The following is an 18,295-nucleotide window of genomic DNA, read 5'->3' as shown; positions in this document are numbered from 1 at the left end:
GCTATCATGCAGTGTTTTTTAAAAATATTTTATTAAGCAACCAAGTTAACGCAGTAGGTCATAAACTGCATTTAACAGGTCAATGTTAAGCCAAAACATTTACAGTAGGATGACAAAGAAACCCTGTACATCATGAAATGACACCAACACAATGTGATAAAAGAAATGCAACCTACATTTAGCACTACATCAAGTTCCTCGTCTTGAGGTTAGATGACTAGGTAACACACTTGAATGTTTAGCATGCAAACTCATACTATAGTGAATGTGGAGAATAGAATTACATTTTGTAGATCTTCGATTTCGAATATAAAATCATAGACTACATCTGAGGCTCATTGTTTATACAGCAAGTAAGTTCTACATTTTCATTCACACCAACAAGGAAATAACAGGGTCGTGCTGCACAAGTAAAGATGTCCGCTGTTGGCCAGTAAGTCCTGCTATTGTAAATGACCTTTCTTTATTGGCTGCACATAAAAGAAGGTGGACAAAAACACCTTTGTACATAAGTCTTTGGTTGAGATTTAACGGTTAAATCGACCTGACGGTCATGCTTTAAAATAATTGGTTTGGACGGTGACTGTAAAGGGTAACTTGAAACATGAACACTGGTTGGATTCAACCCAGGAACCTCTACTGTGCTACCATGACAACATAAATGGTCGTTTAAGCTTTTCATATCCTGATAAGTGTCTTTCAGTGTGTTAACTGACTTCCTGACCACTGTGTTCAGCATGATACACAAGCAATGCAGTTTCAACAAAAACTGAACATTGTTAGTCACCAATCTACTGGAAGGTGTTTCTGTTATTTTGTCCACCTCAGAGTCCCTCAAACATTGGTCTCTTTGCGCAGGCGCTTCATGCGTTGCACATTGTTTTCAATGGCCTTGGGGCTGGTGATCTCTGTGGCGCAGGTAGCAGGAAACCAGCCTCTCTCTCCGTCTCGCATTCTCTCCCCATAGCACCAAGCTAGGAAGAGCAGACAGTTAACTTTTAAGCACTCTTGCACACTATTATATGCATTCTAAGGCGGCTCATTGAGCATGGAGGTCTAGATTTGATGTTGTATTACAACTCTGCGAGTATGTGCACACTCACCTTCCTCTTTCTGCAGCAAGATGACAAGCTCAGCCTGTTTCAACCCCAACTCATCTAGCTCCTTTGGCATGTAGGCTTTGTTGGCCTCATACTGTGGCAGACCTGAAACACATTCCCATAATGCAATGTGATTCATAAAACCAAAGCTGCTATGTTATTTTCAACATATTTTCAAGTTTCTGTTTTTAAGCACTTTGTACGTGGTTCACCCTCAAAACGACCATTTGTATATAAATTACTCGCCCTGTGTTACCTTGAACTCTTGAAGAAAGCCTCCATGTTAAAGGAAGAATAAAAAATGGAGACAATTCGTGATGAATTGAGGTAAATGGGTGCCACGTTTAAATCAGACAACTCGTGCGGTATAATCCATATCTCATTTATCAGTCATATGCTCACCAATTCCCAAAAACATTCATTTTCACTAAAACCATACTACTTAAAACAGCATAAACAGTCTCCCGCTTGCATAGGCGAGTCCAAAGTGTTTAAAGTAGTAACGTTTTAGCGAATATGCGTGTTAAATGATAAAAGAGACTTGGATTATACTGCACGAGTTGTGAGAGAGTTTGTAAACGGAGGTTTTCAAACGCCGCCCACCACTTCAAATCAGCAACACTTTACTTTGTTTTTTGATTCTTCGTTCACCGCGGAGAAAGAAAACGTGGCGAGTAATTCGTTTACTTTTGTCGGTGAAGTATTTATTTAGGAACCCTGTTGGTACTGTATATTTACAGTATATCCTGGATGACGTCATTCACCCTGGAAAGGCACACCCTTTGATAACGATATCAGATATCAAACAGATACTTCCACTCTTAAAACTCTTGCCATTTGTTATCAGGGCTTGTACTTCTATTACACAGAGGTTATGTTTTTAGTTGTTTTTTTCTTTGTCAGAATGATGATATTTTGCTTATAGACCAAAAGGACACTTTGAATCTGAAAGCCCAAGGATCACATTTCAAATAGTCGCACACTCATTAGAAATGGAAAATGAATGCGAACCTTCTATGAACCAATTAATAAATGACACATTAATTACCGCTTTTAAAGAATACATTTACACACTGAAAGGTGGTCACGCTCAGAGGGAACTCAAAGTGTATTTCAAAAGAATGCCTCCTTTGGTAAATAAAGCCTGCTGACTTACCACCTTTACAAGTGACGACTCCTGCCTGCTTGTGTTCTGTAAGAGCAATTATCCAACGAGCCCGGTCCACCCTTGGCAACAGAGACAAAAAATAAAACATTGTTAAATAATACTCCAAAGCCAGTGCTGTGTTGGGTATTGTTCACGTGACCACACAAACAATTCTGTTTCTTATGCGTGGGACTCAATGAACAGGAGCATTTTAGGTTGCCATTAAACGTTTTGCCATTAGAGGGAGCCAGACACAAAACTTCAGATTTGGTTTGCAGTCGGGTTTTTCCATGAGCCATGACTGCATGCAGTTCCACTACACAGCTTCACAGGAGGGGATAGCTGATATGTAAAGCATGCAATCGGCCTTATATCACTTTTTACTGGTCGCTTTAAGCCGCATTGGATCTTTGTTAAGATACTGCTGGTGCAAACCAAAATTAATTTACATTAAAAGCTTTCCACTGGTGACCCGGCAGGATGCTTTTATTGTGAAGAAGTCATCATCAGCGTAACAGCTAGTGGGCTGAAAAGGGCTGCAGGTGAAATGCTCTTACTGTGGTTTGTGTTTCAAGTATGTGACAGAAAGATGTTTAGTGTCCCTCCCTCCAGATGAAATTACTGTAATAATACCTTTATATACTTATAATACTGAAACCTTTTGTTTTCAACTATAATCCCCACTTGAGGGATATCAACTGTACGTATTATGTACAGTTCGTGGCTGATGGGAGCTGAGAGCGGCCGTACCTGGACTCTGCCACCAGGGAGATCTGCTCCGCTCTCCCCTCGCTGTTCTTGCTCATCAGCAGCTTGAAAGACAGATAGTAGCTGGAGCTGTTCTTGGCAGGCGGGGACATCCGTCCTTCTGCATCCTCCCCAACCTCCACCTCCATGTTCTCCAGAGTGGCGTAGTCCATCACCACAAAGCTCTCCTCACTGGATAGACAAAATGTTTTTACTCATATTTCCATTTACAGGATAACTTATAAATTGTGCAAGAACATTCACATAAATAATGTGATTTTAAATGACCATGTTTGCACATTGTAGTGTAGCTAAACCCAGCCACTGTTTTACTGTGTATGTGTGTAGTATTAACACGTTCAAACTACATTCTTTGTCTATCTGCTCATAGCATTTCCTAGATATTATCACCTGAAGACGGGCTCGCAGTGTCCACTTAACCCTAAAAATGACTCCAGTGTTGTGGGAAGCTCCTTCCTCTGTGCTGACATTGTTTTGTTTCTCCCTAACTCAAAACAGAGAGCCGTAGTCTGTCGAGCTGACATGCAAGATTGAAGAATCTCAAGTATGCACGCACCACATCTATGTTCTCTCTTTTCTCTGTCCCCTTCCTCTCATTTCACTCGGCGCCTCATGTTCCCTGCCTGCCAGCAGCTGGACGTACTCAGTGTTCACAGGAGTCACCAGGAAAAACGCACAAAGCTCATGAAACGCTTCAAAATCTGGCTGTGGTTCTGACGTTTGTCTTCTTTAGCATTTGAGCAGATGCACAACTAGGCTCTTTTATTATCTAAAATGAGAGCAAATTGGACTGTGAAAGAAGCTTTACATTTTGAAATTGACGATGCATCATGCCCAGAGGTTACACACATTAACTTCCTGCTTTATTACAGGAGGCTGAATAATTCTTAAGTAATCCTTTTAGATTTAATCGTGGTTATTGTGATTTTATTGACATACTGGAGAATAGGCCTCATGATAATTACATTATTGACTTATTATCCACACCTCCAGTGTTGTTACTTATATCTATTTATGGCCAATATGTTGTCACTTTGCACTTTTTGTAAATAAAAGTCTAGTATATTGCCTGTTAAGGAATGACTCTCTATTCACCTTTGCCAAATGTTGAATATGTATTTTAGTACAATTTTTGTTAACAGAGCCGAGAGTCCATTTTATATATTATTTTGGTTGCGTGGTTTAATTTTATTTATGTTTTATTTATTTAGGACATAAGAAAAAAGATCCAATTCCAATGTTTTCAATATTCTGTGAATTGCTTTTTGAAAGGGTTGCATTATTATGCTATTATATTAACTTTGTATCGGTGGCATAAAATGACAATAATATAATTTATCGCAATTATTTCTGGGACAATATATCGTCCAACAAAAATGGTTATCCTGACAGGCCTGCTGGGGAATATTTGACGACATTTACATGAATTAATCTGAAAATGTGTCACAATTTTGTAAAAAGAAAAAAAAGAAAAGATTCCCCACAAATATTATTTTAGACTTTCACTGACCTCTTCTTCTTGGTGACTATCAGTACGTCGTTGAAGAGAAACAGGTAGTAGCTCTTGTTGCTGAAAGCCCTCCAGATGCTGAGCTCGTCTGTGTAGATGGCCAGTTCACCGCGCTTCTTCAGCCACCGCGACGACGACACCAGAGGAAATGGCTGTGAGGAGGACACGAGTTATCAGTCCAGGTTAGCAAACTGAATCTGCATCATACCTGCATGAGTGCAATCAATCCAAAGCGTTATCCAAGTTCCACTATGTCCCTTGCTTTTTATATTTACATCCATGGCCATCATTTGACTCATTACGTCAAACCCTGTGAACTCTATATTCACTTTTCTTAAAGGTGTTTGTGCAGAAACACAACTTACCTTTATTTTACCAAAATCCATCAGTTTCTGCATGGTGTACATCTGCTCTGTCCTCTCCATTCGCTGAGCTCCGTCATTGCAGCTAGTGACCAACTGTTGAAATAACAATCGCCAAATAATGACAAACACGACCTTAAAAACACATCGGCTTCATAGTCCACCCTCAAATGCGAGATGTAGGGATAAAGAGCGCTTTCTCGACATCTCTACCTTGCTGATGGCGTGCAGCGCCCAAACAGCAGCGAAGTGCTCTGCTGTATTGTCTGGAGTTTTCTGGCAGATCGTCTGTGAGGAGAGACCAAAGGAATGAAACTTTCAAAGTACAGTTATTTACTTCTGTAGGCAAAACAACCTTCTGCACCACTGTGCATGCCATGAAGCTGAAACTGGAGTTCCTAAATCATCAATCATGTAATATTAACTCTATTGTACATACATAATATGCAAAGTTATAGCTGTGTGGATATACATATGATTCTTTTACTTATTTTTCTAACATTACCCCAAAAAATGTCTTTTGATTTGGATGGGAGTACCACCCGACAAAGACTGACAAACAATTGAAGAACACGGAGATACTGTGGTGAATTAATACTTAAAGGGAGGAACGATAGATGTAGTTTCTCTCAGGCTCCTATTGTGTGTCTTTCAATGTGTCACTCATAACAAAACTAATGTATAAACTGACATCTAGCAGCAGCGGCAGCCTGGTGACTCGCTGCATGGGAAGGATGAGGAAAGAAATCATCGGCAGGCCTCCGCAGTCACTGCTCCCTTCAATCTGCTTCAGGGTCTCTTTGAACGCAGTGTTACTGGTCCTGATGAAGGAAAGAAAGAGGGAAGTTCAGTTCATTGTCGCTGCAGAACCTCCATTTGTTACAGTTTGTCCTGCCACTCACAGCAGCTTCTGCAGCGTCCTCTGCTGGAAGGTTTCGTTGGAGCAGTAGACGATGTAGGGCTCAAAGTGGTGGGCAGCGTGGTTCTGAACAATATCGCTAATGTCTCGGATCACTGCGTCGTCATAGTGACGACGCTCAAGGTCCTCAAAAAACCTGAAAATGGAGAGAGGGGGAGGTTAGTGAAGAAGTGAAAGGATTACCTGAGCAGGACCCACACGGCTGTGTGAGGGCGGAACTGAATGTGCCGACATCTAGGTTTTACATTTCAGGTTATCAGCGTAATGAGTATAACGACACAGGTATACAGGTATAACAGTCTAATATGAAGTTACAAATCACCTTGTCACCTTGGGGTCGTGAGGCTCTATAGGACTTTGTTGTTATGTATACATATTGTACTAGAGACCATTTACATGGTGGTGTCCCTGGCAAACGTAATGTTTGTTGTTAGGGCAGGGAGATATGGAGAAAATCAAATATCACAATGTTTTTGGTCAATGACCTCAATATTGACATTGCAATGATATTGTAGGGATGACTGTTGGTGCTTTCAGAAAATATTAACAGTGAGACTTCTGATGAATAATCATGTGTAATGTGGATATAATTACTAATTGGGTAAAGGCCAATTATAGAACAGTCTGGTAAGTTCTGAAAACCACATTACTTGACTGTAATGCAGGCTTTAAAACCAGGAAGACATGCATGTCATATTACAATATCCAACATCGAAGACGATATCTAGTCTAATATCACAATATCGATAAATTGCTCAACCCTATTCGTTGTAATGTGAAGTAATGTTTGTATACGTCTTCTTTATTTAACTCAGGTTTAGTATTTTAGTGCTTGAAATGATCCACTATGTAAGATGTAACTTTCTACTACAGGATCTAGGTGACCCCTTACGCCAAAGCATTGTAAAGGCTTTCTATTATCCACATTATTATAGCAGGATAAATGACTTTCAGCCCAACCCTTGCTAAGAGCCCTTTTAACAAAAAAGAGTAAAGTGACACCTGGAAAACAGCCCAACCCAGGAAGCAAGCACAGGACACACATTCACACACAGATACTGGAAGTCAGATCATACAGCAGCTACTGAGACGCTTTCTGCCTTCTAGTTTCACAGATCCTGTTTTACTTGGAAACAGAGAACAAGAGGCTCAAAGGGCACTTTCCTTGCTGCTAAAACTGGATTTATTTTCATTCAAAATAATGTAGCAAACACATTAACATCTTAAAGCCCGGGAAGAGCAGCAAGGCAGTAGAACCAGTTTGTCCAGCGTGTTTTAACATGTTGATGGAGCCTACAGGATACTAAAGGCACGCTAAGGGAAAATACTCTGCCTGAAACTGTAAGCAGATAATCAGTCTACTTCTTCACACGCTGATAACATCATCAGATCCTTTTTCTTTTCTTTAACGAGGCGGCGAACCTCACACACACACACACACACACACACACACACACACACACACACACACACACACGACTATGTTGTGCCCACCGCTTGCTGACGTTTTGAATGACAGAGATGTTGGAGAAGAGGTGATGGTGCTCTGTGGCCGTCATCGTTTTCTTCAGCGCTTCACTACTCTTGAAGTGACGCACCAGGATGCCAAGACTGTGCAGGTAGGAATGCTCCGATGTGATGATCTCAAAAATAGCCTGTCAAAAGAGCACACATACCCAAATAAGTGTGCGTGTGAAGGAGCAGCTTTAATTTCACCTTTAAAAAAGGAAAACACCACCATGTGATGCTCTTATTGTTAGATCCCAGGTCTAATTGGGTCTAACTTACTTTAGATTGGCAGTCCACATTCCTACATTTCCCAGAATTCATTTGAACAACATCCAAAGAAATGGCCTCTACTTTCTGCATTCAAATGTGGGTTTCACTCATAGATAAACAGAGCAAAGCACTTTTATCAAGAAAGTGTAACACACATGACACAAAATAAAACATATGCTGTGGCTGCAATGCATTCTGGTCTTTTTATTGAATCTAGGATTTGATACAGAGCTACATCAAAATCCAATATTTACTGGTGATGTTTTAGTCTCCACTGAAACGGGATAATCCACATAAAGCATGAAGCATCAGAAGAATGTATCAGCAGTGGCAGATTCGTAGCAGTAATCAAAGTCTTTATCTGTAAAACTGTATGAATCTTTTGAAATGGAGGGCTTAGTTAACATCTGCTGTTTGTGGTCAGGATCTTAGGTGAGCCATCATGTGGTGATGACACATCTTACACATCACCTCCTGTAAAGGCGAAGTGTCCTCAGACAGGACCAAAGGGTATTAGCGGAGCTAAATCAAGAACACTGTTTCCTTAAAAGTTCACACCTACATTGATGTTTCAGTCTAAGAGCTCAAAATGTCACACAAGAGTAGGAAATGAGAGTCTGTCTGGTGGACCTGGTTAAACTCTGCTCGGTCTGGACTATAGTAAGGACACTTATTTCCCTGCTCTCATCTTCCTGATATTTCAGTTAACCCCAAACATCAACAAAATGCTTTCATGTCCCTGAAAAGTAGCGTTAAAGTTTCCATAGGTGGCTGCAAATCTAGAGCTCACTGCTCAAGCAATAAAACTAAACATGAGCACCTGCTCAGCAGACAGACTGAGGGTGATCACACTGGCAGGGTGCGGCTTTATTCAAGGACTGCAGTGCACACAGGGTGGACCTTGATATTGACACATCTGTTGTTAGACTGCTGGTGAAGGGGAAATCCATGCTCAGTGTCACAGATGGTACCGGTGATGTTAAACTGATTTCTTGTAGTTTGTAATGAAATGCAACTTGCTTGTTATACGCAAACTACCTCAACCTGTTTTATCCACTTCTGCTCAGTGAGTTCCTTCATTTCCTAGAAAGCCTTTTGACACAAATCTGAGAATGAGTTTGTTGCCAGACAATGTTGGCAGGTGTGGGAAGAAAACCAATATGACTGTAAAGTATACGTTTACATTTTTAAGACACACTTAAAAATAAGAAAAGGAAACCTGCATTACAAACTGGTTTGAAATAAGTGGGCATTGATAAAGCAGGGGAGGTATAATAAAAGATGCTTCCGAGATGCATCATGGGAAATATAGGTGTGTGTTTTTGGAGCTTGACCTGTAGCATGGAAACCCGGATATCTTGGCCTGTGCTGCGTCTTCTTTTTTTAATCTGTCTCCGACTTTATGGAAGTGCAACACTAAATCGCAGGAGTAAATCTTTAGTAAATACTATTAATTTGAATTATTCCAGTAACCGCCTGTTATGGCTGTTTTTCTCTCTAACTTAGTGGCAGAAATAGAGAAACAACAAATGTAATTGAAACAGAAACTGAACACTGCTGTGGAAAAGCTTGGCTTTCTTAAACTACACATTTGTTATAGTACTGGAACATGGTCCATCATTGAGCTGCATCAGAGATGTCCTGCTTCCTGTGGCACATTAAATCCCTTCTAGGACATTTCTGTAGGCATACTTGGCATGCATGTCACTCACGCACACGCGCACACTTACCTCTTGTCTTTTTCTCTCCTGAGGTGAGATCCTTGTCAGGATACCCGTGTCCCTCACCTTTGTAAGAGATAAAAAAGAAGAAGATTGTTAAGCATTCTGATGTACATTTGAGAAAGAGCTTGTTTTGAAAATGGTAAAAATTAAATGTCTACAACTCTAGCCTGTCGATGTTCTGACACGTAGAGCTTTTATATTGCGCCCTTTTACAAGAAATGAAAAATTCAGCTGAAGGTAAAGATGAATAAGGACATTTTATCAGAAGACAAACACATGGCTCTCAGAGTTCAGTGTCAGTGATGACAGAAATGGACTATATACTAATGCATTTGTAAATTAGGTTTTTTTATTTGCAGAAGTCAACTTCTCACTTTTTTGTTTGTCAGTGCAGTTAGAGGTTTACCTGTGGCAGCTGGCTCCATGTGAGCTGTATCGGCCGGTAGCTCTTCACCACGATGCCCTGGTCCTCCACGGGAGGCTCCACCACCACAAAGTCGTCCAGCAGCTCGTCCTGGTTGGTCGAGTGCAGCCCTCGCTCACGGATCTCCTGGTAGAGGCGCGGTGTAGCTGAGGATTGCATCAAGATAACCAAACACTACTTTAGTTTCAATTCAGTCTGAGCAGGCATTATTTTGGAATTTGGAGTCACACAGAGAGTGTTTTTCATGACTATAGAAGCAGGAAAAACACCCTGCAAATTCCTAGAAATCACAGTTTATTAGGTGAAAATACCTGTATATCTTCTAAATATTCTCACAATGGGCTCATGCATGAAGGTTTCCGATGTTATTCACCCCTAAATATGTTAGATGTATTCAAAAAAGTGAACTGTCTGTATTTTGTTAAGTGATAATAACATGGACACTCTGAGAATGAAAGCCTGGGAGGTAAAAATCTATTTGCTAAAAGCTGATTTAAATGGAGGTTTCTTCCTGCAGTTTGTTGTTTGTTGTTGCTAGAATGATAAAGACCCTATTAGGTAAGTGAAAGGAAAAAATACTCAAATGAAAACAGGAGAAGTGTCTCAGCCTTCTGACACTCAGCATGCTGAGAGCATTCAGTGAAATATTTCCTGTTCTGTCCTCTGCTGTTGCCTCAAGGGATCTTTTCTAAGCTATGACACAGACTCTATTGCTTCCACATTTCAAGTTCAGTTTTTACTTGAGAAATTCTTCAACACAAAATTGCTTTGCAGTCCAATAAAAAAACAAACAAACACCAATCTACTTGTTATTTGTATTCTTGTAGCCATATTTAGAGAAGTGGACAGAGTGACACATTAGTGAACATACCGTCTTTGAAGGACCCACGTTTGTTCTGGTTCCTCTTTCTCCCCAGGGTTCGCTAGAGAGGAGACAGCAGTGCAGAGTTTAACACTGTGGAATACATGCGCCTCAATAACACTCGGTTTATATCAGATCTTCTTTACTCCCAACATCTCATTCTCTCTTCAGCACTTTAATCCTTAAATGTAGCATTTTTAAGTGTACTCTGGTAAAACCCTATGGGGACTTCCTCCACACTGGTACTGGTCTGGAAGATAGGAAACAGTTGTGGAAACACGGCATCATCACTATGACTAAAGGAGAATTTGACAGAGGACCCATGAGGCTATTAGAAGAACAAAACGGTATCAGCGGGGCTCTGTCTTTAACTGATTACCATAACTGCCATCCAAATTCACACTTTCAATGAGCCAGTTGCTTCTGATAGTCCTTAATTACAAAACACTCATGATATCCGACAGATAAGTGGATAAAATACTCTCTGGCTGTGTACCTTGCGTCCAGGGCTGCGAGCTGGACCGGGACTATCTGCTCTGTCTTCTTTGACAGGTTTCAGCGTGGCTGCAGCTCCGAGTCCCGACGCCATGGCCTCAATGTCCAGGCTGGTCACAGCTGCTCTGTATGACTTGTTCCTGCGGTTGCTCCTCAAAGAAAAGCCATCTCCATCACTGTCATAATCCTCCCAGGACAAATCTGGCCCCTGGGTTGAGTGACGGCTCCGGGTCGCAGTGCTGGAGTTCTCCAGTCCCACTGGGAACGTCACCACGGTGGTGTGGTGGCGGTTTCTAGGCCGGCTTGTTAAATTCTTGGGGATGAGCTGGTGGGTGCCAATCTTCCACACTGCAGGACTCCGGGTGCTCAAAACCCGCTGTTGAGGCACCGTCAGCCTGTCTACTACATCTTCCTGTGGTTTGGATGTTTCAGGTTGGGGTGTGGGGGTGCTTTGTGACGGAGAGCATTCATCGCCGGGCTCAGATATGTGGAGTTCTGTGGAAAAGCGGCTCTCCAGAATTACATGGGCCTGGTCGCCCATGCAGCTGTCTGACTGGCTGTGGGACATGGCGTCCTCCTGCGGTCACCTCGGCCCAGTCTGCTGAGCTCTTCAGCACCTACAACATTAAAGGAGTCTGAAGAGGAGGGGAAAATCACAGAAGGAGAAGTTGAAACTTCAGGCAGGGAACATGTATAAAGTAGCACCTTAGATGGAAACATGGGAAAACCTCAGGAGTAATTTAAGTATCTCTTGTCTGTATGACCCTGAAATACCACCAGTGACCTACAGTGGGGCTCCCAGATCTCTTCCCATTGAAGAAAGGAACCCGTGATCAAATTCCCCACTCACAGTCAGTCAGTCAGTCAGTCTCAATCCTCAGACTCATATCAACGGACTCAACCATGGACTCAACCCGTGACTAAGCGCTCACTTCTACAATGCACTTGCCCACACAAACACCCACAGAGAGACCTGCTCCAGCCAATCTGTGCGCCACGGAAACTACAAGAAAACTAATTCACACTGTTTCTCTGAGAAATACTCCTGAACTGCTATGTGCAAATAATATCTGGCAAGTGCAGACATGTTATTATTCAGACCGAGCTCTTATAAACATGTCATTATAGTGACAGTGTCAATATTACATTCACAACAGACACAAATACGCTTTAAATGCCGTTTCGAAATAAATAATTTTACACCTACAGCAAAATAAACAACTTGCTTATTCGTCTGTTCAGTCGCACTCTGTTTCCAATAACTTCGCTGCCTGAAAGACGGATTAGGGTGGAAGAAAAAAATGTCTGCCTCACATTCCCATGGTTCATAACAGCGAGGTGAAATGCAGTTCAGCAAACACTGAGATTGTGAACAGCGGTCTTACCTGTGAGAGGTGACCTGGCCAACAGCAGCCTTCCTGTTAAATTCTATCACAAGTCAGTCCGTTCTCAGAGGGCTGCAGTCCGGTGCGTGGAGAAGTGCAGCTTTAGCAGCAGATGTAGTCCTCCGCTCCACTCAGTCACTATTTCTTCTTACTCACTCACTTCCTCCTCTGTTTGCAGGGGCCCATTAAACTGCGCTGCCTACGTCACCACAGGTGAGTGTCAATCAATCATCGAAAAGTGCCAATTTTGCTCTAAGCAGACTTGGGCTTTTCACAGAAAAGCAGCTTTAATATTTGGATTAAGTGATGCTGGACTACTTTACAATCCGGCTTGGCCACACAAAAAAGCCAACTTTCGATCAAATGCATTCAAATGTCAGGAAGAGTTGAGTTGGATGTCATTTATAAATTATAAATAATTATTTCGCAAATTCACTAAGGTAATACTTTCCCTTTTTTCTTTTTTTTTACTTTCATCAAAGTTTCTTTCTTTATGATGTTTGTTGATCATTGTATCTGCCTGATTGGCAACAAACAGCCCGTTGGCGCCCTCTGGTGACCACTACATCCGCACTGACCACTGACTACAGCAGGGGTGTCCAAACTACGGCCCGTGGGCCAACTGCGGCCCGTGGTCCACTAAAAGTATAATGGAATATGGCCCAGATAGAAACTTGTGCTTGAATGTTTTGTACTTCTTAGTTCTAACACAGAAACACGGTTTTGACTTGTCAGCTAACTTAAAACATCAAGTATCAGATAAAGTTTGTGCTTTAGATCTTTACTGATTGCATGTGATGAGAGCACAGATGAAACAGACACCGCACAGCTGTTCATTGTTTTTTGCGGGGAGTTGATGATAACTTTTGCATTACGGAAGAGCTGCTTGGTCTTAGGAGTCTAAAGGGCACAACATAATTCGAGCACGAGGACTTTACCACAGAGAATTTAAAGCTTTCCTGTCTGATGTCGATGCTGAATTCTGATGTGCGCTGGCTGAGTCGCGACTCCGTGCTGCAGCGATTTTATTCCCTGAGATCATAAATCGATCTGTTTTTGAAAGAGAAGGAGTGACCTCTTCATGAGCTGAGTGACCCTCCATGTTTGGCAGACCTGGCATTTTTAGTTGATCTTACTGGTCATCTCAACACTGAACAAGAGCCGACTGCACACATGAAAGTATTCTGTGTGACCGTCTCTTTGAGACACAACTTCAATGTTGCATCAAATGTGCTTTTCCAAAGGCCAACCTTTCTGATAACAAGGGAAATATGTGTCTGTGATCACGTCTCTCATCTCATGTCACGTCTCTCATCTCATGTCACGTCTCTCATCTCATGTCACGTCTCATGACAGAATTCAGTCAGCACTTCCAGGAATTTTGTATAATTGAGAAAGAAATCGAGCTGATGAATGCAGAATAGGTTTAAGAGAGTCTGCAACTAGAACTTATATAATAATAATAATTATATACGATAATTCCCAGAAGAATCAACATCAGCTTCTCTCCCTCCCCGACTTCTACCGGAGCTTGGAAAAGCCACGCACAAAGAATGATGAGTCTGTTCGGCTCATATATGTGAGCAAACATTTTCTCTGTTAACAAAAGCAGATTGTGAACCAAAATGAGCGACAGCATCTCTGTGATGTCCTTCGTATCTCAAACACCAAACTCACTCCTGACCTGCAGCATCCTTCAGTCCAAAGCGCAGCATCACTGCTCCCACTGAGTGCAACGCTGTTCCCATTATAGAGAGATAAAACATATAGTACACAGTATTTATGTAAGGTCAATTTTTAATACATTCAGTCAATTAAAGTTGATAACACTTTCTAACTAACTTATTTGTTTAACATGCTTAAGCTACCTACATTTAATAGATTTCTTTTAAGGCAATATACCTCACCTCGAGTGAGTATATTCTTCATATATTGTTCTGTATGTGGCCCTCAGTGAAAAAGGTTTGGACACCCCTGGACTACAGCGACTCTGGTATTGTTTTCACCTTGTGAGTCAACAAGTGTGTCATCCTGCTAAAGAGACACCTCTGGTAAGCGGGAACCAGCACAGAGCTGTTTATAGTAATTTGCCACGTGTTTATATTTCTGTCTGTCTGTGGACAGATTGTTGCAGAAGCGTCACAGCTGTACAAGATGCAGCCACCAAACTTTACAGATAAGTAGTTGGAATCGAAATGAAGGTAGCGTTTGAAGATGGGTGTGGTCCGAGCTAGGTCGCCTGAAGTAGGGGGTAGAGGTGGGGAAGGGGCCATTGCCCCCCAACTTTATTCCCCTGGTGTGATACTATCGCAAGATGACCTCTAGTTTACACCTTATTTAGAGAATACCTGGTGTCCACATACACACATGTAAGAATTCTACATCTTACCCACATTTCAGAGATTTTTGGTTTAAATGTTCTTATTATAAGGATTATTTGAAACATGTAACAAAGTCTGTAGCACTTCTTGTTGGTTTATTTATTGGTTTATATTGCATATTTCCAGTGTTTTTTAAACCTTATTATTATTACAATAATTTTGTCATTGGTTGTATTTTGTTCGTATTTATTGTATTAATTTTATTCTGATATGCAACTCCCCTGCCTTTGTGTTCAAGCAGTATGTTCCTGATATTAGAGTTCAAACTTACCCAAGTGAATCAATCTCAATAACATCTGAACATTATAAGCTTCACGTAGCATTTATTCAAGTTTCATTTAAAAATGTTATGGTTGCATTCGTCTATTGGATTTTATTGTACATTTGTTTCTGTTAGAGGCAACACAAGCACACACTGAATGTTGTTTGGTGATTAAAGATTTATTGTCTTCAACAGTCTGAAAATATAATTATACATGCATTAGCCAACATTCTATTCAAGCAAGGCTGAGACATGTAATATAATGCAATATGGAAACAATGAAACAACAAAAATCTGAGAGGGTCACTATATACAGAGTTTAAATATATATAGAAAATCAAATGGCAATGACGTTAACATCATTTTTCAATTTCAACATCATATGGCATCCGATGAAAGTGAATTAGAATAGTTCCAAATGATTCCCCGACCAGGACCATGTCTTTCATGACGCGTACGCTCCAAATCCTAAACCTGCAAAAATGTACATCCAACATAAATGTAGTAAACATAGAGAATATTTTCCATTGTGTGGGAACACTTGTGTGTCACGCTCAGCAAGAGACATCCGGCATGATAGTGACATTCAGTTGCTCTTAAATGTCAGATTTATGCTTTGCTCACATTTCAAATGTGTCTCCTCAGATCTGCCAAAAACATTCAACACAGTTTTCCCACATTTCCATATTTATCCCCAAATTGATAAACCCATGTCCAACAAATGTGTGAATCCTAGGAATGCTTGAACACCTGGAACTAAAAGAAACTGAATAAAATAAATGGTATAATTATCAACCTGGCATTTGTGTCAGTTCTGAAAAGTATTTGCCTGAATGTGAATTATACAGTACATTGTATAAATCATAATCAGATGTTTGAGCTGAAGACATTGAAACTAGAATCTTTACACTAGCGTCTACAGATTATAGATTAGATTTGTGATGTTACTGCTGTTTGTGGCAGACAGAGAGCACTCTGTATTCAGTAAGCAGATCTGCTCATCAAAGATTTATCCTCCAGGTTAGTGGGACGAAGGCCGGAACAGGATGCAGGACAAACCGATGTCTTTTCTCTACTTTTGCAATATTCAGTGATCAGATGAGACGTCTGGTGTAAGATGCTGCGATTCACATGTGCATGTTTTATGAAGAAAAAGCCATGTTCAAATAGAAACGTAGCAGGATTGTACTCACATTGTGTGTCTTTAGTTTTTTTTCCCACTACAATTCCAGGGTCCTGGGGTCAAATGGGCATCATAATACATCACATTATGCTCGATACACATTATGCAACACATGCACGCAACATTTCACATTCATGATCACAACAGTTTAACATTTAGGTCACATATAGAAAATTAATTTGGAACATCGAAACTTTTTTCCAGTGATAATTAGTCAAATTCAATTTGCACAGCTACGTAATCTTTACATTATTTAAAATATGATATATATCAATATTTCAAATGCACAGAGAAATGACAACAAGCTTATCTAAAGAAAGAGATTAGTTTGAGCAGTGTTAGGGTTACCTCTCTGGCAGTAAAATGAAGCCATTTAGAAAGAGCTTCTATGAGCTTGATACAAAAATCTTATGACTAAGTATATAATATGACAACGATGGGATATTGTCTACATACAGAACGCATTAGCTGCTTCAGGGTTTAATAAGCCTTTGCTGAGTATGTCCATGCCATCTTCACATGACACAACTGTTTTGGAGTTACTTTTCCATTTATTACATAACGGTGAGTGTGTTTAATAAAGGTAAAATATACATGAATGCTCACGAGTAGCCCCGTTCCCTCTATCACTAACCTCATTCTCTGAGTATCTTCTATGTGAAATAGTTTCTATAGATTTGCAGGAAAGCAATTAGATAAATACTACACAAAATCTCAATTTAGTTAAGGACATATGCGTTTATAGCAAATGTCTTAAGTGAGGAGAATCAGTGCATGTCACAGCTATTGTTAGCACTAAAAGACCAAAAGTTTGTGTCCATGAGACTTTCAATGGGAGGTGGCAGGTAATGCCCCCCAAGCTGAGTCTCAAAGCAGGCGTGGACAGCAGCAACCACGACATGGACTTGTTTCTGCAGGTCGAAGAGTGGGACAGGGTTCAGAGGAGACAAGCTCCTCCCCACTGTCCAGTGTACAGTGCAGGACGGAGGATCTGGGATGGGGAGGTGTTCAGTGAAGGCCTTGGGGTTGGTGTGTGAAGGAGGAGGGAGTGCTGCGGGGCAGAGGAAGAGGAGACGGTCCAGTTCACTGTTTGGCTATATCCCCTTTCTTCAGAATGATTTGTCGCTGCCAGGGGGCCAGCTTGGTCTCGTCGTAGCCCAGGTTCCGTAGTCGCTCCTGCTCCGTCTTCTCCTCCATCTCCTTGACCTGTTTGGCCTGCTGCTCCACTTTTCTAGATGCATCCATGAGGAAAGGTGGACAAAGGGCCAGAAACAAATGAGCAATTAGAATTAATTGTACAGGAAGCTTTAATAAATTGTTCTTCAAAGGGAATTTGTTAATAAGCCTTCTAATAAAACAATGTCACATTAAACCAGTTGATATAATATAAAACAATATACACAAAAGGTTAGTTATGATATAGATACAGTTAATACTTAGTTAGATTCTTGAATGTGTCACACTGTCATGAGTCTTTTTCTCTATTTTTACACTACATGGCGAAAAGTGTGTGTGTGGACACCAACATCATGATGCTAATATGCTGCAAGGATTTGCTCCCATTCAACCACAACAGCATGATGGTGAGGCACTGCTGTTGAATGATAAAGCCAGGCCAGTAGTGGTGGTGGAGCTGAGGTCAGTAGGCCATACCAGTGAGGCAGCATGCACAATGCCAACACATTCATATGGAATACAGTCATTTTAGTCATTATAGCTCATTTATGGCGTTAGCACACGGCGTGCAATAGCTGATGTCTGTGCGCGTTATGACTAAAACACTCTGTGCTCTTTTATGTTTCCCTTTCAGTTTTAACACAGCTTTGGATAATTTCTAGTGTTACGAGAAGCTGTTACTATAGATAAGGCAATAATTATAAAACATATGACCAAGAGTTGTTTCTGTTGTTTCCCCCTGTGTCAGCATTGTTTCATCTTCATAACCCTGTGTGTTAACTGTAAAGCTTTATCACCATCATTTGACCATTGTTGGC

General features: G+C 40.9%; 2 protein-coding genes across 2 annotated transcripts in view; both read right to left on the bottom strand.

Moving 5' to 3' along the window:
* Window positions 1-121: 121 nt before the first annotated feature.
* On the bottom strand, window positions 122-12,550 carry arhgef16 (Rho guanine nucleotide exchange factor (GEF) 16). The gene is made up of 15 exons (XM_029436219.1): window positions 12,476-12,550; window positions 11,092-11,725; window positions 10,605-10,656; window positions 9,716-9,879; window positions 9,316-9,372; window positions 7,301-7,461; window positions 5,790-5,942; window positions 5,579-5,708; window positions 5,101-5,175; window positions 4,891-4,983; window positions 4,526-4,677; window positions 2,998-3,186; window positions 2,257-2,327; window positions 1,104-1,205; window positions 122-974 (listed from the first exon to the last, which is right to left on the bottom strand). Exons 2-15 carry the CDS (start codon window positions 11,656-11,658, stop codon window positions 835-837), a joined length of 2,106 nt encoding a protein of 701 aa, XP_029292079.1. The 5' UTR covers window positions 11,659-11,725; window positions 12,476-12,550; the 3' UTR covers window positions 122-834.
* Window positions 12,551-15,289: 2,739 nt separating this feature from the next.
* espn (espin) overlaps window positions 15,290-18,295 on the bottom strand; it is a 42,874-nt gene continuing 39,868 nt past the window's right edge. The window contains exon 14 of the mRNA XM_029434920.1: window positions 15,290-17,532. Within this exon, the coding sequence (XP_029290780.1) occupies window positions 17,385-17,532 (148 nt within the window). The 3' untranslated portion in view covers window positions 15,290-17,384. The remainder of the gene's footprint in view (window positions 17,533-18,295) is intronic.

This window comes from Cottoperca gobio, chromosome 7, assembly GCF_900634415.1.
Source record: "Cottoperca gobio chromosome 7, fCotGob3.1, whole genome shotgun sequence".
Classification (NCBI taxonomy): Eukaryota; Metazoa; Chordata; class Actinopteri; order Perciformes; family Bovichtidae; genus Cottoperca; species Cottoperca gobio.
The sequence above is the reverse complement of the archived record's forward strand: the minus strand, read 5'-3'. Positions and strand labels throughout refer to the sequence as shown.